This window comes from Girardinichthys multiradiatus, chromosome Y, assembly GCF_021462225.1.
Source record: "Girardinichthys multiradiatus isolate DD_20200921_A chromosome Y, DD_fGirMul_XY1, whole genome shotgun sequence".
NCBI classification, from domain to species: domain Eukaryota; kingdom Metazoa; phylum Chordata; class Actinopteri; order Cyprinodontiformes; family Goodeidae; genus Girardinichthys; species Girardinichthys multiradiatus.
This window is the reverse complement of record NC_061818.1, coordinates 41,112,134-41,133,564: the sequence shown is the minus strand read 5'-3', so window position 1 is coordinate 41,133,564 and position 21,431 is coordinate 41,112,134. Positions and strand designations below refer to the sequence as shown.

Genomic DNA, 21,431 nt, shown 5'->3' with positions numbered 1-21,431 from the left:
GTGTGGATCTGGTTCTGGGTGCTGGTTGGATTCGTCCAGTCCTTCACCAGGTTACGGATCCAGCTTGTGGTCTTCGTGGTCAGGGTTGCAGGGTGCAGTCATTGAGAGGACGGTTCCTGGTTGGGGAACTTCCCGGTCTCATGTTTGCTGTTTATCAGATGATGCGGTTCTGTTGTCGTCTTCAGGCTCGGATTCTGACCGGCGTTGGAGCGAGTTCGCTTTGCTCCGCTGTGCAGCAATGAAGGTGGTGATGAAGATGGAGCTGTGTCTGCTGCTTTTGAGCCCACCTATGTTACTGAGATCTGGATCATGATCGAAAGAACCAGAACCTGGATCCAAGCAAACTAAAACAAGCTCCTCTGTAGGATGGCCGGGCTCTGGCCATCCTGGTGGAGCACCAGGAGCTCCGTCATCCTGGTGGAGTTCAGAGTGGAGCTGCTGCTCGCGGTTTCCTGGATGTGTCCCCCTGGGAGGAGACCCAGACCCGGGTCAGACCCAGAACACTCTGCAGAGACTATATGTCCCATCTGGTCTGGGAACATCCTGGGTTCTTCTTCTGGACCTGTAACATCCACACCTGGACCACAGGAAGGTGGATCTATTGATTTTTAAAATATTTTTTATTTCTCCTAAAAACTATCAAATGTTTTCACCTAAATTCATGAAATAAACTAGTCTTCATTACAGATTACAACCTGGCCCCTAGGGGGCGCTATAATCTGACATGTTTACGGCGTGTGCTCTAAAGTAATGAAGTCAGAGTCTCAGGTTTGTGTAATTTTCACTTTAATTCAGATAAAAACATTTCTAGATGAAACGGTGATGAAGACATTAAATAGACATGGATTAAGATATTCTCAGGAGTTGTCAGTAAAATGAAAGTAAAGCTGAAACATGCTGGTGCCTCAGGATGTTTGACACCAGGAAAAACTACTTATGGATCATTTGCGATGTTGCAATGAATTAATCTTAACCTGACGCCTGACAGCAGGAAGTCTCCTCGCCTTGGTGCTAATCTGGATTAATCTGGACTTGTCTGATGTTAGTGTTCCCAACCTTAACGAGTCTTTCAGAGATGCCTCTTCTGGATTTAAAACGATCACATTTAAAGGAAATTCTCAGGAGGTGAACATGAAGCTCTGGAGCAGCGGTGATCAATAATAAACCTGAACCAGACTCAGAACTTTTCATTCATTTCATAATTAATCCTTTGGACTAAAAACCACTAAACTGTACTGGCCTCAGGAGGTGTTGTGGACTGGTAGATCGGTAATTTTCCAGTAATGCAGAGAGGTTTCATTCGGTTTCATTTCCAGACTCTTATGTTTGGGGGATTTTATCTGTTGCAGATAAAATCTGTAGTTTATCTGCAGCTTCAGAGATTACAGATTAATGTCTGAAGCTGCAGGCTTCTATGACGACATCTTAGATGACCAGAAATCTTCTACCACTCATTGTTTCGGTCCTGGAGCTTCCCTGATCATTCCAGAAACTGGAAATATTTATGTTTTCACTTCCTTACTTCTGTATTAATGGTTTTTTGGAAGTCTTGCTTTTAGTGACACGAAGTAAAGCCCAAAACTATTCATACCCCTGTCCGATTGACCTTTTTTTTTTTTTATTCAGCCAAATAGTTTGATGACTGGAAAAGAGTCTCAGTTTTTATTTCCGTTTTAATAAAAAATGTCAAACTTATGTCGACCCTTCTGATTGATAGAAAAGCCTTTTATTGGCATCACACCAAGCAAACCCTTCTAATCACTGTTCATAGTCGGCTTTCTGCAGGGCTCCTCTGGTATACATGATTTATCTTTGGTGATGAGCTCTAAGGTTAGAAGACCTCCTTGCCATCACCCTAATCTTTAGTTCCCTCCGCAGATTCTCTATCAGATTCAGGTCTGGACTCTGGCTGGACCGCTCCAGAATACTTGCAGCCAGAAGAACAATGTTGGTGAAATGAGAAGATCACTTTCAACCTAAATCTCCCAGAAAAATTAAACGTTTTGGGCCTGAGTGTATAGTCAACGTTTCTAAATGTCAGGCTGCCTGTTGGCGTTTCGCCGCTGGTAAGACAATGAGAGTAAAACATAAAACATCTCTGTCAGGCCTCTGCAAGGATCCAGTTTCAGGTTCTGATGAAGATGAGGCTGAAGAGGACGCTGCAATCAGGCAGTCAGAGCTGGTCGGTTCCTCCAATCAGGCGCTGGGGATCATCTGAAAGCAGGAAACAGACTGAGTCGTCTGCTGTTCCACAGGTGGATGTTTACCTCACAGGCGAGCAGTTACACCTACAGGTGGCTGATTCACATAGTTGTCGTCGTCCTCGCTCTGAGATGACAGGTCAGGTGTTGAACCTGCAGGAAGTCAGTTTGTTAGAAGGGCAACATGTCTGCAGGGTTAAGGATGCATTTTCTGTCCCATCTGACACCGTGTGTCATGAAGAAGGTCCAGTAGAGAAGCTGGACGTTTCACTCACATGGTTGGTGTATCTTGTCCACATTCAGGTAGTCTCAAGGAAGAAAACAAAGAAAATTACTTTAGATTAATTTTAATGGATGATCAGAACCCAAATGTTCTGCTGGTTGGAGCTCTCCAATCAGCACTGTGGAGGCGGGGCCAGACATGTAAACTTACCGGGGTCTGAGTCTGAGTCTGAGTCTGGTTTTGCTTCTTCTGAAATGAAAGTATGAAATGCAGACATAAAGCAGAAAGAAAAGGTGCCAGGACGATGTTCCTTCAGAAACACTTACCAACATTCACGTAGTGATTATCTGTGGGTGAAACAAACAGATACGTGACCAACTGAACATGTCGAGATTTCTGCTGAACGAACTTAACTTTTCAGGCTAATAGCTGCAGTTCTGATGCCTCCAGAACAACATGCTTGCACAAGCACAGTAGAGGAGGTGTTATGCTTTGTGGAGGCCTGCATAGCTTCTTGTATTTCTAAGAAACATGCTGCAGCTAAATTTACGGGAAGATGGGTAATATTTCACACATCCGTCTGGGATGAAGATATTAAAGGAATGTTTTAGGTGAGACTAAACATCAGCGATATCCTCAGAAATTCCTTATCGTTGTGCCATCAGCTGGTCTAAAGCAAGATTTCTGCAGACTGTACCTGAACTGGGAGTTGAGGCTCGGCTCGGCTCGGTTTCAGGAAGTACCTTTCTGCAGAAATCAGAGAAAAATGTGACCTGATCAGATTCTAGTAAGAGAGGGTTGGAGCAGCAGGTATCGGAGTTGGACCAGACCTACATGTATCCATTGTCTTCAGCGTCACTGTCCGGGAAATCAGTTCCTGCAGAAAAAAGACAACAGAACAAAAATGCCTTCTCATCAGAACTGTTTCCCTGCCTGACAAGTGCTTCATCCAGTCCAAGTCCCCAATCATCTAAGAGGTCCATTATTTATTAAACAAATTACCATGGAGCAAATCTCAAATCTGGTCCAAAACGTCCCATCAAATAATCCTTAAAGACACATGTCCATTCAGTTCCTGGATGAAAACAACCTAAGCCTGGTTCAACAAGTTGGCAATGAAGACACCCCGGCAACAAGTAATCAAACATGTTGTCTAGCAGATCATCCAAGTCCTCAACTGACTAACAAGTCCTGAATTCAGTCCTAGTTCCTAATCAACCAAGGATTCCAATTTGATTTTAGTAAGTTGTGCATACCGAAGTCACCTGACAAGTCACCATGCAAGGAATCCTGAGTCCGATCCAAGACGTTCCTGTCCAACAAGTCTGTAACCAACTAACAGGTCCTCAGCAGTATAGAGACCTTGGGACTGATGGATATCATCTCAGGCTCCATAGTCAGACAAGAGGCTTATCTGACCCCAGAACAAGTCGGTCCAACGGGTTTGTAAATCAACTAGCAGGTCCAACAAACACTTCCAACCTATCAGACCAAATCTTACAGCTGACAAGTCTGATCCAAGTCAAAACAGGTGGTCATCCAACCAACAAGTCACGAAGCCAGACTGGACCCTAATCTGAGCCAACAGGTTCAACAGATTCTGACCCAGTCCAAGTGCCAAGTCAACAGACAAGTGCAACATCCAAGAAGTCATCCTGAGGTGCCTTACAAGTCACCAAATGTTGAGGCTGCTCCATATAGTTCTATAGTCCAAGTGACGTTCTTCCCTCTAACAGAACCTATCCAAGTTGCTGATAATAAAAGGCAACAAGTCTGAGTTCTTTGGGAAAAACTTGGTTGAAAAAATAAATCAGGAGTTTGAAAGGAGAAAAACTTCAGTTTCTTCTTTATGAAAATGGGACTTTGTGCTTTAAAAGCGTAATCAAGTCATTTCAGTTCAGACTGCAGCATTTTCCTTTCCTGGGTTCACAGGCTGAGAGTGGGACGGAGATCCTCATGAAGACCCGTCTGTATGTTCTGGCTTTCTAAACCCAGTGTGTGATCCACTGCTGCACATTGTTGACTGAATCTGATACAGAGAAATAATGGCAGCTCTTACCCGGAACCTGATTCTCGTAACTCGGATTACTTTCTGTGAAGACAAACAATCATTGGGGCAAAACCTGACATGAACAAGTTCCTAAATAAGACTGAACACAGAGGAGGGACAGACCCACCCGTCTCTGTTGGCGTATAGGGTCGGAGTCTCCGTTCAGAACCACGATCAGCAGAATTTGGGCTGAAAGAAACACAAATAACAAATAAAAAAAAAATATGGCTGATTTTGTAAAATGACCTCATTTTATTTTAAATAAAGTCATCTTAAAAAAAATCTGTGGGAGATTGTTGAACTTTAACCAGAAATCTAAAAACTCCAGTTGGATCTTCAGTCAGCTTTGGGAAGTTCTGGGTTTGGTTTTAAAGTAAAGTGACTCACTGAGGCATCAGGTTGGAGGGGGAGTGGATGGCGTTCGGCTCTGGGCGTGGATGGCCTGCAACTCAGATGGACAGATCATCTATTTTCTCATCATCCTCAACATGAGTGAAAACATCATCATAAAACAGGATGATCCTGAATGCTGGTCCTGTAAAAGCAAACCTATCTCTGGTGGCCTTTCAAAGGCTTGATCATAGCCAGACATTTAACCCGCTTAGAAGATTACCACAGCTTTTCATTCCAGAACTCCGACTCAGATTTCAGGATCCTCAATCAATTTTAAAGAACAAATACAACAAACACATTGAATTCAAAGCAGATGTTTCTACAGGGGTTGGGTCAACCATCTCAGGGGTTTTGGACTCACATGGATGGATGACGCTGAATCCAGAACTTCTGATTGAACGAAAGAAGAGAGTTCCGTTAGTCGACCTGTCATTGGTCGGTAAATTAATCGGTAAGAGCAGAAGAAGACTTACGTCACGTATTCGTCTGAAGCAGGCGTTTGACTGATGGAGGCTGGAGACAGACAAAAACAAAATCTAAACCCTCCAGCTGCTGAAACCAAACATCTGAGTCGGACAGCTGTGGTCTGAATGTGGACTGGGAGGTCCGTTTGTAAAACCCACAGGGTGGAATATCTGCTGCATCTGAATGATGTGTGAAGTGAAGCTTCATCTCACCCAGAGGACTTTTGTTCCTGCAGTCCAGGCAGATGATGGCCAGCAGGATTGTGGCGATGAAGACGGTGGCCGACAGAAGCAGGGTGAGCCCGGAGATCTCCATCCTTCATCTGAGGAGGACATTCAAGGTCCAAATAAAACCAGTTTTATGTGAACATTTAAAAGTAAATCTGAACCCTGAACAAAAGGTTAATAAAAAACAGCTTTATTTTGAAAACAAATTTTAGTTCCCCTGGAAGGAAGTCCAAACCCAAGATCAGTCAAGAATGGACCTTAAACCTTGATCCAGTTTTAATCAGTACAAAACCCCCAACCAAGAACCAAATCCGAGTTAAAATGAAACCCGCCTTAATGTCTGGACCAAACCGAAACTAGATCTGAACTAAATTGTTAACAAGTCCAGTTTAAAATGAAGCTTTAAACTGGTTATTAACCACATTTAGGATTGGTCTAAAACGGGTCGCTGTATCGACCACGGGACATTTCATTCTTCATTTTAGTTATATATTTTCATGAATTATACAACTAAATATGATCAAACCTCATGCTTAATTAATCAAAATGTATATTACACCTGATTTCTGTTGACCCTGGTTCTGATTCCTGTTTGGGCCAAAATAACTCTACGCTGCTGGAATATTGGAGTCAATATATTCAAACGTTTTAGAGCCACTTTCTCATTTAATGGTTTTCTTTATGTTTATGACTATTTCTATTGTACGTAGATTCTCACTGAAGGCATCAAAACTGTAGATGAACACATATGGAATTATGTAGCAAACTAAAACTGTAAAAGAACGTTAAATATGTTTTATGTTCCTTAAAGTAGCCGCCCTTTGCTGTGATGACTGAAATATTAACCTTTGATCGTCTCTCAATGAACCTCTGGGAAATTCTTTAAAGACTCTTTGGAAAACCATTTCAGGTGACCACCTCATGAAGATCATGGAGAGAACACAAAGAGAGCGAAGCTGTTATCAGGGCAAAGGGAGGCTGAATCTAAAATATAAAAATGTTTAGAGGTATTTCACACTTTTTGTTTACTATATAATTCCATGTTTGTTCATTCATAGGATTGTTGCCATTGGTGAGAATCTACAATGTAAATAGTCATGAGAAGAAAGAAACCCATTAGGTGAGAATGTGTATGTAAACCTTTTGACCAGTAGTGCATACAGGTCCTTCTCAAAATATTCGCATATTGTGATAAAGTTCATTATTTTCCATAATGTCATGATGAAAATTTAACATTCATATATTTTAGATTCATTGCACACTAACTGAAATATTTCAGGTCTTTTATTGTCTTAATACGGATGATTTTGGCATACAGCTCATGAAAACCCAAAATTCCTATCTCACAAAATTAGCATATTTCATCCGACCAATAAAAGAAAAGTGTTTTTAATACAAAAAACGTCAACCTTCAAATAATCATGTACAGTTATGCACTCAATACTTGGTCGGGAATCCTTTGGCAGAAATGACTGCTTCAATGCGGCGTGGCATGGAGGCAATCAGCCTGTGGCACTGCTGAGGTCTTATGGAGGCCCAGGATGCTTCGATAGCGGCCTTTAGCTCATCCAGAGTGTTGGGTCTTGAGTCTCTCAACGTTCTCTTCACAATATCCCACAGATTCTCTATGGGGTTCAGGTCAGGAGAGTTGGCAGGCCAATTGAGCACAGTGATACCATGGTCAGTAAACCATTTACCAGTGGTTTTGGCACTGTGAGCAGGTGCCAGGTCGTGCTGAAAAATGAAATCTTCATCTCCATAAAGCTTTTCAGCAGATGGAAGCATGAAGTGCTCCAAAATCTCCTGATAGCTAGCTGCATTGACCCTGCCCTTGATAAAACACAGTGGACCAACACCAGCAGCTGACACGGCACCCCAGACCATCACTGACTGTGGGTACTTGACACTGGACTTCTGGCATTTTGGCATTTCCTTCTCCCCAGTCTTCCTCCAGACTCTGGCACCTTGATTTCCGAATGACATGCAGAATTTGCTTTCATCCGAAAAAAGTACTTTGGACCACTGAACAACAGTCCAGTGCTGCTTCTCTGTAGCCCAGGTCAGGTGCTTCTGCTGCTGTTTCTGGTTCAAAAGTGGCTTGACCTGGGGAATGCGGCACCTGTAGCCCATTTCCTGCACACGCCTGTGCACGGTGGCTCTGGATGTTTCTACTCCAGACTCAGTCCACTGCTTCCGCAGGTCCCCCAAGGTCTGGAATCGGCCCTTCTCCACAATCTTCCTCAGGGTCCGGTCAATAGTGGCCTTCTGGACAGCAGTCAGGTCGGCAGTCTTACCCATGATTGGGGTTTTGAGTGATGAACCAGGCTGGGAGTTTTAAAGGCCTCAGGAATCTTTTGCAGGTGTTTAGAGTTAACTCGTTGATTCAGATGATTAGGTTCATAGCTTGTTTAGAGACCCTTTTAATGATATGCTAATTTTGTGAGATAGGAATTTTGGGTTTTCATGAGCTGTATGCCAAAATCATCCGTATTAAGACAATAAAAGACCTGAAATATTTCAGTTAGTGAGCAATGAATCTAAAATATATGAATGTTACATTTTCATCATGACATTATGGAAAATAATGAACTTTATCACAATATGCTAATATTTTGAGAAGGACCTGTATATACAGGGACAATGAAACTGAAACACCTGTCATTTTAGTGTGGGAGGTTTCATGGCTAAATTGGACCAGCCTGGTAACCAGTCTTCATTGATTGCACATTGCACCAGTAAGAGCAGAGTGTGAAGGTTCAATTAGCAGGGTAAGAGCACAGTTTTGCTTAAAATATTGAAATGCACACAACATTATGGGTGACATACCAGAGTTCAAAAGAGGACAAATTGTTGGTGCACGTCTTGCTGGCACATCTGTGACCAAGACAGCAAGTCTTTGTGATGTATCAAGAGCCACGGTATCCAGGGTAATGTCAGCATAACACCAAGAAGGACAAACCACATCCAACAGGATTAACTGTGGACGCAAGAGGAAGCTGTCTGAAAGGGATGTTCGGGTGCTAACCCGGATTGTATCCAAAAAACATAAAACCACAGCTGCCCAAATCACAGCAGAATTAAATGTGCACCTCAACTCTCCTGTTTCCACCAGAACTGTCCGTCAGGAGCTCCACAGGGTCAATATACACGGCCGGGCTGCTATAGCCGAACCTTTGGTCACTCATGCCAATGCCAAACGTTGGTTTCAATGGTGCAAGGAGCGCAAATCTTGGGCTGTGGACAATGTGAAACATGTATTGTTCTCTGATGAGTCCACCTTTACTGTTTTCCCCACATCCAGGAGAGTTACGGTGTGGAGAAGCCCCAAAGAAGCGTACGCCCCCAGACTGTTGCATGCCCAGAGTGAAGCATGGGGGTGGATCAGTGATGGTTTGGGCTGCCATATCATGGTATTCCCTTGGCCCAATACTTGTGCTAGATGCCAAGGACTACCGAACCATTCTTGAGGACCATGTGCATCCAATGGTTCAAACATTGTATCCTGAAGGCGGTGCCGTGTATCAGGATGACAATGCACCAATACACACAGCAAGACTGGTGAAAGATTGGTTTGATGAACATGAAAGTGAAGTTGAACATCTCCCATGGCCTGCACAGTCACCAGATCTAAATATTATTGAGCCACTTTGGGGTGTTTTGGAGGAGCGAGTCAGGAAACGTTTTCCTCCACCAGTATCACGTAGTGACCTGGCCACTATCCTGCAAGAAGAATGGCTTAAAATCCCTCTGACCACTGTGCAGGACTTGTATATGTCATTCCCAAGATGAATTGATGCTGTATTGGCCGCAAAAGGAGGCCCTACACCATACTAATAAATTATTGTGGTCTAAAACCAGGTGTTTCAGTTTCATTGTCCAACCCCTGTATTGATGTAGTTTTTCCACTGGCTCGTTTTAAGAGGCTCTGCTCCACTCTGTCTCGCTCTACTCTGTACAGAACCGGTTGTGTTTTCATGGACCCACTGACAGCTGAAACCCCGCCTCCTTTTTCATGTGTAAAATGATCCACTGGGAGAACCTGATGACCACAGCCCAGCCAGAACATCTAAAACTGAAATCACCAACAGCCTCTAAAGCTCTTCTCTGCAGTCCACCCAAAATGGCTCCTGGAGCCATCTTCAAAGTTTCTGGTTATTTTGCCCATTCACTATTTTCTAATTTTTGTAATTTAGTTGCATCAAATCAAAGAAAGTTTGGACAAAAATGTTGTACGCCAGGACGTTTCATACAGACTGTAATCCAGTTTGGACTCAATCAATGACTTTTACTCATTTTCGATAGCTAAAATACATACATAAAGTTATTTAGTGGTTAAATATATGGGTACAAAATGGAAGTAGGAAGGGATGAAATGCATAGGTACCAAACAGGGATAAGAAACCAGGCCCTGAAGTTCAGTGCATATAAAACCAAATCAATAAACCAAGGTTAAAACATGTCCTATATGGGAATAATAGTTTATCTGCGACCAGTTTAGCCTGCGTCTAAACCCATTTTAAAATCAATTGGAAAAATGTCAATACCAATGTAACACTGCCTCAAAGCTCATATCAAACCAAACCAGAACTAGTTGGGCCTGTAGGAAAAATGACCACATCAACCAATAGAGCCAAACACTGTCTTAGATTAGTCCAAAACAGTTGATTCAAAATAGTCAGAAATGTTCAGAGCCATCTGAAATAAATCCAAGACCACGCGATCATTTTAAACTTGCAGAAAACAGTTTCAGTTTGAATCAGAAACCAGCTGCTGTCAGACTGTTTCCTGCAAAGTTTGGTGGTTTGTTAAAAACGTTTGCTCCTGGGTCTAAACGTGAGGAAATGATGGACATTTTGAAGAACGTCAAGTCCGGTCACTTCTTTGAAATATGTGTCCCTTTTGACCCACTTTGGTTCTGAATAGGTCAGGAGTATGAGGAGTGGGTGTGATGTCATACTGCAGAACATGTCCATGTTAGAGGCTACGCTTTTCAACCTTGTCTGGAGAATGAGCTACATTTATCAGAAAGTAGGTCATTCCAGGCCAAGCCCTAAAGTGTATGGATGGTGTTAAAAACATATACGCAACAGTGTGACAGGTGTATCAGACCAATGGTCTGGACCTGGACAAACCAAAGGTTCCAAGTCAGAGTAGTCCACTGGAAGACCCCCTGAGGTTACCAACCCTGAATTCACAAACCAACAGGCTGCCTCAGGTGCCAGCAACCCTGAGATGTATGTTGGCCCAAAGACCATTTAGTGCTTATGGACCAATAGCAGATTTTTTAAATCTTACTTCTGATGAACAATGCCGGTATTTAAGAAGCGGTTCTGATATGATCCATTTTCCCTGGTACCAGCATTTTTTATGAGATGATGTTTACAGAAACCACTAAAGACGCCATCACAGTCTGACCTTACTGGAATAAAAGCATACGCCAGTTTATCTGTGTTCACTTTCAATAAAAGAAACCTTCTGGTAATGTTTGATGGTGGAGGTAGACGGATTTATTACCGGCTCTAGAGTGGGATCTTTGTTCGTTTTGATTTCCAATTACCAAAAGACACAAAGCAGTCCCAGAAAACCACTTAAACCTGTCAGAAAGCAGGTTTTAAACCAGTTTCAAACTAACTCCAAAACTGATTTAAAACGTCTTGCAACCAACATAAAATCAAATGAGGAACTAGTGGAAATATGACTCAAATACCAGTTTATACCTGTCCCAAAATGATATCTGAAACCAAGTCAAACACTACTGGAATGAGGTGCATTGTGGTGTAGAGGTAGAGCGCATGTACCACATTCAGAGGCTATAAGTCCCAGGTTTGATTCCTGACCTGGGACCTTTGTTGCATTTCTTCCTCCCGTGTCTCTCTGCCCATTTCCTATCTGAACAACGCCACTAATAAAAACAGACACTGGCAAGGATCTAATTAAGCTGAAACATCTTGAAATCAAGTCCAGAAGCAGAGAAAGAAACCCGGTGTGAAACCAATTTAAAGCTACTCCAAAATACCAAAACCACCACAAAAGTCAAACCAGTCGAGGCCCAAAGTCCAAAACTAAACAGAAATTCTACTGAACAGAAATTCACCAGACAATAAAAAAAATTTAGTTAAAGCTAATGTAAATCTGAGTCCGACTATGGAAAAGCTGACCCCAGAACCAGTTTAAAACAAGCCCAAAGCTAGATGGAAATCAACTAAAAATAAAGTCTAAGTCTTACAACAGCTGGGAACAAGCTCCAGAACCCTAGAACCAACTTGAATTGATACCAGTTTAAAACCACGTTTCAGAATAAAGGAAAAGTAACTCAGAACCAGTTAAAAACAAGTCCAATGTGGGCTCTGAAAAGAACTCGAGGACCATTTTAAAATGAGCAATCAGCTTTAAAAACGATTCGAAACCCAGTTAGAAATCCAATAAATACTAAGTCTGAACTCCAGACCAGAACCAGCTAAAGGTCCCTTACAAGGGAGAAGCAAACCTCTTTAGTGCAACAGTCTGATTCACTCTCAGCAACAAAACCACCAATAACTGATTTTCAGTCGTTTTGTTCTCAAAAATGATCTGAATTTACTGGATATTTTTAAATTTGTCTCCCTCTGTTTCCTGAGGCACCACTAGAGCCAGGAGGTAATGTTGCTCCTGATCGCAGCGGTACATCACACAGGAAGGAGAACTGTGTGCCACATGATGCCGCTGACGGTACCGATCATTGTCTTTCCTCTGAAGACCTCAAGTCTCCATTAGACAGTCATCTGCAGGCTCAAGAGCCACGAAGTTCTGAAAACAACTGCATCTCAACCCAGAGAGGAAGCAACACTTCCAGTCTCCTCCTCAGCAGTAGATCCACTACCTCAACATTTACTCTCATTCTTATTATCAACCTCACAGCATGAGACACAGCCATGTTTAACCCTGAAATTAAAACTTGGAGATGTTTATTAAATGCAGACTGCAAACAGAAATGTGTCTCAGAAGGTCAGGAAGGAAGCGAGACAGGAAAAGGCAGATAACGTTAGACAGCCACAACCCCAATGATAGGCAGCTTAACTTTGCTGACTTGCAGCAGTTTCTTATAAAAATGCAAGATGTATCTTCAACTGAATCAAAAACTCTCACAGTAAAGATTGATTTGCACCTCCTGATTGTTAGATCGTGACATTTTCCAGTGAATAGTGAAGCTTTAGCATCTCAGCAGACCTTCTGTTGCAACGTGTGAAACTTCCTTCCAGTTCTGATGTCTTTATATCCTGATGACAACTTCATTTACATTGCACAGTATCAATATTAAATATTCCACAACAAACTGCAACCCAAAGACAGAGTCCAAATTAGTCCAAAATGGTCCAAAAACAAGATTAAAAACAAATTTGTCATAAATTAACTTCTAAAAATTGGAGGAAAAAACAAATAACCATGAAAATGAGCTGTGTTGCTAAGTCCAGCATAGTTAAATCACTGAACAACAACCAGAACCTAACGGCCAGTATCTGCTCTAAATTAAGTAAGTAAGTAAACCTTTAGTTATATAGTACCTTAAAAGACCTAAAAATCACAAATAATCAAATACAATCCAGAAATATCACAAAAAATAAGTTTAAATTATATTAGAACCTTATAGAACGGAGTCTGAAACTAATCACAAAAAAATGTTGGCCAGAACTAATTGTTAAAGAGGCAAAGAAACAATCAGAAATAAAATACAAGAAACCCGAATCCTTTCAACCGACGTTGGTTAAAACCAAGTCCAAACTGAATCGAAAATATGCCCAAAGTCCAGAAAGCTTTTAAAAAACCGTCCACTCCATGGGCTCTTAGAACCCTAATTCACAACCTAAAACCAACCGATGCAAGACAAAGTCCAATCAAGACAAAAGAAGAACGAAATCAGTCTAAATATACGAGGTAGAAATCTGGATAAGAAATTAGCCCAACACCAACTTACATAGCACGTCTACTAGACGGGTCCAACCCAGTCCCAACTCATACACATGAGTTCAACTAAGCAGAAAGTTCCAATAATGTCCAGAACACAAAATTTAAAATAAATCCTAAACCCAGCCCAGATAACCGTTCGAAACGGGTCAAAACATACTAAACTAATTCATAATGTTATCAGTTACCAAAAGGTTATCAGAACCAGCACACAGGCAGAAAGAAAATGAATCTAGACCCAGCAAACACACCTGAACAAACGGTTCTAAAATGTGATACAAATACCATTTTTAAAGGTCCAAAACTAACTGAAGGAAATTTAAGGATCTGGAAGATGAACTAATACCTAAATGTGTTTGAAATCCTGCCGGTCTCCTGGCTGGTCTGAACCACCCGAGATATAATCCAACACCAGTCCAAAATAAAGTACAGGTCCTTCTCAAAAAATTAGCATATTGTGATAAAGTTCATTATTTTCTATAATGTCATGAAGAAAATTTAACATTCATATATTTTAGATTCATTGCACACTAACGGAAATATTTCAGGTCTTTTATTGTCTTAATACGGATGATTTTGGCATACAGCTCATGAAAACCCAAAATTCCTATCTCACAAAATTAGCATATTTCATCCGACCAATAAAAGAAAAGTGTTTTTAATACAAAAAACGTCAACCTTCAAATAATCATGTACAGTTATGCACTCAATACTTGGTCGGGAATCCTTTGGCAGAAATGACTGCTTCAATGCGGCGTGGCATGGAGGCAATCAGCCTGTGGCACTGCTGAGGTCTTATGGAGGCCCAGGATGCTTCGATAGCGGCCTTTAGCTCATCCAGAGTGTTGGGTCTTGAGTCTCTCAACGTTCTCTTCACAATATCCCACAGATTCTCTATGGGGTTCAGGTCAGGAGAGTTGGCAGGCCAATTGAGCACAGTGATACCATGGTCAGTAAACCATTTACCAGTGGTTTTGGCACTGTGAGCAGGTGCCAGGTCGTGCTGAAAAATGAAATTTTCATCTCCATAAAGCTTTTCAGCAGATGGAAGCATGAAGTGCTCCAAAATCTCCTGATAGCTAGCTGCATTGACCCTGCCCTTGATAAAACACAGTGGACCAACACCAGCAGCTGACACGGCACCCCAGACCATCACTGACTGTGGGTACTTGACACTGGACTTCTGGCATTTTGGCATTTCCTTCTCCCCAGTCTTCCTCCAGACTCTGGCACCTTGATTTCCGAATGACATGCAGAATTTGCTTTCATCCGAAAAAAGTACTTTGGACCACTGAGCAACAGTCCAGTGCTGCTTCTCTGTAGCCCAGGTCTGGGGAATGCGGCACCTATAGCCCATTTCCTGCACACGCCTGTGCACGGTGGCTCTGGATGTTTCTACTCCAGACTCAGTCCACTGCTTCCGCAGGTCCCCCAAGGTCTGGAATCGGCCCTTCTCCACAATCTTCCTCAGGGTCCGGTCACCTCTTCTCGTTGTGCAGCGTTTTCTGCCACACTTTTTCCTTCCCACAGACTTCCCACTGAGGTGCCTTGATACAGCACTCTGGGAACAGCCTATTCGTTCAGAAATGTCTTTCTGTGTCTTACCCTCTTGCTTGAAGGTGTCAATAGTGGCCTTCTGGACAGCAGTCAGGTCGGCAGTCTTACCCATGATTGGGGTTTTGAGTGATGAACCAGGCTGGGAGTTTTAAAGGCCTCAGGAATCTTTTGCAGGTGTTTAGAGTTAACTCGTTGATTCAGATGATTAGGTTCATAGCTCGTTTAGAGACCCTTTTAATGATATGCTAATTTTGTGAGATATGAATTTGGGGTTTTCATGAGCTGTATGCCAAAATCATCCGTATTAAGACAATAAAAGACCTGAAATATTTCAGTTAGTGTGCAATGAATCTAAAATATATGAATGTTAAATTTTCATCATGACATTATGGAAAATAATGAACTTTATCACAATATGCTAATTTTTTGAGAAGGACCTGTATGTCCAGAACCCCACTCACAACCTAAAGAAGGTAATCTGGATTACAGATGCACCTTAATAAATCAGAATATCATCATAAAACTCATTTATTTCCGAGACTCGGTCCAACGAATGAAAAGTGTTTATAGAGCGGTTCCACCCAGAGTCAAAGATTTCAGATGAGGTGTTCAGAAAGCCCAGCTTGCTTTGGTAGCAGCCTGTAGTTTGTCTGCATTGTTTGTTCTAGTGGCTCTCATCTTCCCCTTGACCCATACATTTTCTGTGAGGTTCTGGTCAGGTCAGTTTCCCGGTGTTACCACGGCGATGAAGCAGGCATTGACACCTCTGGCAGTGTGGGCCGGTACCAAGCCTGCTAGAAGATGAAATCAGCATCTCCATAAGGCTTGTCAGCAGAAGGAAGCATGAAGTGCTATAAAATATTCTGGGTGTTGTCAGAAAACCCAGTGGACCAGAACCAGAAAATGACATGGTACCCCAGATCATCACTGACTGTGGAAACTTCACACTGGACTTCAGGAAACATGGATTCTGGTCCTCTCCACTCTTCCTCTGGACTCTTGAATGAGCTTTGCTTCACAATCCTTTCAAAGCTGCAGTTATCTCTGCTGTTTGTGCTGCTTATTCTGCCACAGATTTTCCTTCCACTCAACTTTCCAAAAATGTCTGGCTACAACACACAGTGAACAGCTTAAGCAGCCTCCTCTCCTTGACTGTCTGCTTGACATCTGTCAGGTCAGCAGTCTTCTCCATGATGGTGTGGACCAGAACAGAATATTTCTGTATTAAAAATAATTTTTATTGGTCTGATGAACTGTTGTAATGTTCAGAACAACTGAATGACTCTGTGTCTACCTGTGACACCTTTCTGGAGAGGGGCATCATCCGAGCTTCTGCTGGCAACAACTTAATGCTCACCTTCTACAGATGATCCACATGGCCCTGTCTTTTAGTGTTTAACCCTTTCTCTCTCCTAGACATGGCTACTGACTGAGCTTCTACTGTAACTAACTCTATGTTCTCTCTTTCAGACTCTAACCTTGAAAACTGGCTCAGAGTTTATCTGTTCTTTCTTTCTAGATGAAATGACTAAAGGAGCTACATCCATTAACATTTACTTTTCCTTCCCATAGAAAGTACTCCTGGATCAGTGCTTCTTTGTTCTCTTTGTGTCTCTGCTCTGTTCTCTCAAACCCCCAGTCGGTCGTGGCAGATGGCCGCTCACACTGAGCCTGGTTCTGGTTCTGCTGGAGGTTTCTTCCTGTTAAAAGGGAGTTTTTCCTCTCCACTGTCGCTACATGCATGCTCAGTATGAGGGATTGCTGCAAAGTCAACACCAGCGACTGTCCACTGTCTCTACATGCTCATCCAGGAGGAGTGAATGCTGCAAGTCACTGACTGGATGCAATCTGCTGGGTTTCCTTTGATAGAAAAACTTTTTATCCAATTTGAATAAATAACTGAATCTGACTGTTTGATAGTTAGGATTAATTGGAATGAATGAACCTGACTTGAAATCTGGATGATTCGATTGAACTGACTTTGTAAAGAACCTTGAGACGACATGTGTTGTGAATTGGCGCTATATAAATAAACTGAATTGAATTGAATGCTGGGTTCACATGAGTTGGGACACAGAATCATATAAAAGAACAAAAATAAATGCTAAAATGTTTCACTCTGTGTGAAAGAAATCTGATTTTGTTTGAGTGACTTTTTAACGATTTACTGAGATTCTCCAGGAAACGAAGACCCAACGACACCGAGCCAGAGTCCAACGTGTTGAAATGAAAAACAATGAATGTTTGAATCAGTAACTGTGTTAAACAGCAACTAACTTCCTGTCGGTTCCACATCGAGGTTAACAAACTCGACTGCAGGAAGTCTAACGATCTTCTAATCAGGTATGGTTCCTTCTCAGAACCTGTCTGCATGTCATGCTACAGATAAAATGGCTTCATGCGGCTCTGAGGGTGGAGTTTGGTGCCTTTTCTTTGCTCTAGCTGCTGCTCTGCCCTCATAACCACTTCTGTAAAACAGACATTATTATACCCAGAACTTTGGATCAGAACCAGGTCATTATGATGGTTTCTAGGGAGTGTTACCTCTCTGCAGGCTCACAGATATGCAGCCATTAATGGCTAAAAGTCTTTGACAGAGATGTTAACAGAAAGCTTAAAAGAGAAACCTGAGTCTGAGCCGCAAACAGCAAAGAATGGAAGAAACCAGGTTAGGATCGAAGGAGCTCATCAGGGTTTCTACAGGTTTTATCTTCTCAGATGTAAAACCCTGCTCAGGTATCCATGTGTTCAGTTTGATTTGTTTCTGAAATAAAACGGATCAGGCAAACAATTCAATCTAAAAAACCCAGAGCAGGAATTGCTTCAGTTGATACGTCTGAATATTATCTGTTTTGGAAACAGCCTGCAGGTAATAAACGTCATGAAGCCACAATGCTTCCATGTCAACTTGGAATAAGAAGAGATTCACTGTCCACCAGCAGCCAAGTTGAGATGTTTCTCCTCAGCCTAACCTTTCCAAGGTAAAACTGACCTGCAGCCGTGGATGACAGGGAGCGGAGATTCAGTTGGATGGATGGCGGTGGATGAAGATTCAGGCACTGCAGATGGTCTCCTCTTCACTGTCTGATTCACAAAAAAACTTACTGGAACCAAAGAGCCACCATCTTTCAAGATGTCTTCTCCTTCTCTACCCTCTTCAGTCAGATGAACTTTGTCTCTTATTGTATCATCTCAAGTAAACAGAGCCTTCAAACTGTCTGCAGATGGTCCACCTGAAGCCTTCAGAAGCCTCTGAATCACTTACTGAAGGTCTGACTCACCAACCAAGCGGTTACCAGAAAAGTTCAGCTGTGGTGAGGAGTGTGTGGGCCGATCAACTTGCCCTCCTTCAGCAGCTCATCTGCAAACTGTTGGTGGAAACTGGAAAGGTGAGTCCTGCAGTTGAGAGTGTTGCTGCAACTGTGACACCTCAGAGTGTCGCCGGCTGGTAAAAAGCTGCAACTTTGTGAGAAAGCTGCTGCAACCGTCTGAACATCCTCCTACCTACAAACAGGAAACCACACCGAGGAGAGGAAGCCGAGTCCTCCTCCACCTCCTCACTCCCCTCAACCTCCTAACGTCTTCTGCAGAAGGTTTAGAGGAACCTGAGGAAGAGTAGGCTGGAGGAACCCCCTGAGCAGAAGGTACAAGACCTGCAGAGCAAAGGTTGGAGAACTCCTGAGGACCATAAATTTTATGTATTTTTACTAGTTTGTCCTAAAAGATGTTCAAGAGGCAAAGGTCTCCAAAATCTGGTGGGTTTCTTTTATCAAAACCCCAAAAAACGTTCTTCCCTGTTCGAAAAGGACCGTCTAAATTGTGTCCAGAACAGATATAAAGTCCAAACCAAAGTCTAATAAGAGTAGTTCTCATACAGTCATACAGGTGCAGAAACGAGGTTAAAAACAGGACAGACGTAAAACCAGAACGCACCACAAAATTTATCAAGCTAAGTAAACAGACTAATAAAAATTTTACTGATGATAAATGACGAAGACATGAGATGCAGACCAAATGGTAGAAGATTACGAACTGTAAAAGCAACAGGAAACAGCTTCTCAACTGTTCTGAAAGACAAAAGCATCTGAAAACAACCTAAATGTCTGAAAGCCCAAAACCTGCCAAGGTCTGAGAGTCTAAAATACTGGTTCAGAACTGTCTAAAACCAGAACTCTGTGGGGCTTCCCTGTAGTGTGTTTGGGGATCTCTGGGGGGTCTGGGGGTTGGCACTGGGCTGATGTAGGTGCTAGCGGGACAAGAGAGGACCAGTTAGGGAGATGCCTTGCTGATGCCTTGACGTCCACCCCATCCTCCCCTACACATGCAACACCACACAGCAGTAGGGTCTTGGAGTTGGGGGTGATGGGAATGTTGGGCATGGGAGGTGGGCCTCTCTGCTATTTCTGGCCCCATCCTGCACCTCAATTTTAATGCATTAGAGACACCTAGGGCTTTGGGTCTCGTACACCCCAGCCACAACCCCAGTGATAATGCATTTTTTGATATACACATTGGCATACATCACAACACATTACCACAGACAAACACCACAGAGAAAGGGGCTGTGCTCAGGGGGCATGATGTGGTCTCCTGGCGCCTGCCATGGAGCCTTTGCTCGTTCGGTGGAAACCTGAGTTATGGTGATTGCCTGGGGGGTGTCCGCTTAGGTGGGATGTCATCTGTGTGGGTGCTTGGGCCACGTCCTGGAGTGGTGGGCCCCCGTCTGGTGACCTATGGTTCCCCCGGGGATGCGTTGGGCTGGTTGAAGCCTGCGGGGGCTGTTGCTCCTGTGCCTTGCTGGCGACCAACTTCAATGCTGGGCGTACGGTTGACCTGAGGTGAAGCTTTATGTCTACCTCTCTTTTCTTGCTCTTAGGTGCTGTGGATTGAAGGCCTTCTACTGTATTCGCCACACTTACAATTGTACACAACCAGGTGACAAACTCAACGTAAACACTCTTATTTCTACACATACCCCTAACCACCATCACACACACAAACCAACAAACGATTACTTAAAATGGTTGAAGTTCAAAGACACACATGTCCCTATAACATCAATGTGGCCTACACTGATGCTGGATTGAATCTGGAATTAATTATTTAATTAATTAAACGTTAATCATGCAATTAGGATTCTAGCTCCAGATCCCCTCTTTGTAGAGCAAAACTGCCCTGGCACATGTAGGCAACCATCTGCTCCATATGGTGTTCATGAAACGCAGCGACAGGACACATTCAAAAATACAATAAAATTAGAATAAAACATAACCAGGACTAAGGCCAGACTGAAGACTAGTCCATAACCAGTTCTAAGCTGTCAAGTAAAAAAACAAAGGCCAGAACCAGTCTGACAATCCAACACAGGTTCTTCTGTCTCTTCCTGAGTCTGTGCCAAGTTACTTTGACCTGATTACCTCCACAGACGTAAGAAGCTCAGAACCAACGACCCAATGTGCTAATGAAGTCCACTCCCTGCTGCTTCACACTGAACTAAAACTGAAGATGAAAATCCTACAATGCAGCAAAGTGAGATGTTCCTTCACAGATTTGGATTCAAGCTTGTTTTCTGTGAAGATGAGCAGCTCTCAGATGTTCTGTGGTTTAACGTGTGTTTTGTGTTTCTGCAGCTCAGCTTCAGCCTTGCTGTGTGGAAAGCAACACGACATGAACTTTCCCTCAGCTTATCTAAAATCTGCAGCAGTCGGTGATGTCACAGCCCGTTTGGACCAATCAGAACCAGACAGATGATTCAACAGCGAAAAAGATTCATTTATAACAAAGCTTTATTGATTTTCTAACTATCAGGCTGATTGTTAGAAGAGAGGAGCAGATATTCTTCTGTTCGAAATAGTTCCCTCCAAAGAGAAGCTGCAGCATCATCACTTTACATTTAAATAGCTTCACATGCAGGAAACTGCTGCTGAGAACATTACAGCTGAGGGAACAGACTTCTGGAGCATCAGGAACTTCAAGCTGGGAGGTTCTGTTGCAGAGAAGAAGCTGAGAATGTTGCCACCAGAGCTTGAATCAAGAAACAGGTGGGGGTACATCTCAGAGCACAGCAGGCAAACAATAAGGGGACCAAGAAGCTTCTTCTGTACAAGAAAAGCATAAAGAGCAGATGGAAGATCTGCAGGGAGAACAAGGATGGACAGCAGCAGAAGCCTGGAGCAAAGTTCATTGATGAATTCTCCTGCTGATTGTTTGGAACATCTGGAGAAGAAGCTATGTTACCTTAAAGTGCACGGTAATAATGAATGCAAGATGTATTTAGTGGTAAATGCGGCTCAATATAGAACACCTGTGTATCTGGTAACACCTGAAGGTCTGAGTGTGAGTGCGCATGTGTGATCAAGGTTTCTCCATAAACA

General features: G+C 42.7%; 1 protein-coding gene across 5 annotated transcripts; it reads right to left on the bottom strand.

Annotated features, from left to right (window-relative positions):
- Nucleotides 1-769: 769 nt before the first annotated feature.
- LOC124864201 (linker for activation of T-cells family member 1-like) lies at nt 770-18,609 on the bottom strand. 5 transcript variants are annotated; one of them, XM_047358874.1, is made up of 14 exons: nt 18,050-18,609; nt 5,545-5,654; nt 5,341-5,380; nt 5,229-5,257; nt 4,862-4,916; nt 4,602-4,663; nt 4,484-4,516; nt 3,259-3,301; nt 3,122-3,171; nt 2,751-2,771; nt 2,635-2,670; nt 2,477-2,509; nt 2,293-2,354; nt 770-2,214 (listed from the first exon to the last, which is right to left on the bottom strand). In XM_047358874.1, exons 2-14 carry the CDS (start codon nt 5,645-5,647, stop codon nt 2,197-2,199), a joined length of 585 nt encoding a protein of 194 aa, XP_047214830.1. In that variant the 5' UTR covers nt 5,648-5,654; nt 18,050-18,609; the 3' UTR covers nt 770-2,196. The 5 variants fall into 5 exon arrangements, with proteins under 5 accessions (XP_047214830.1, XP_047214829.1, XP_047214827.1 ...); XM_047358873.1 differs by having other exon boundaries at nt 2,635-2,673; nt 5,229-5,254; nt 18,050-18,608; XM_047358871.1 differs by having other exon boundaries at nt 2,635-2,673; nt 18,050-18,603.
- Nucleotides 18,610-21,431: the final 2,822 nt, after the last annotated feature.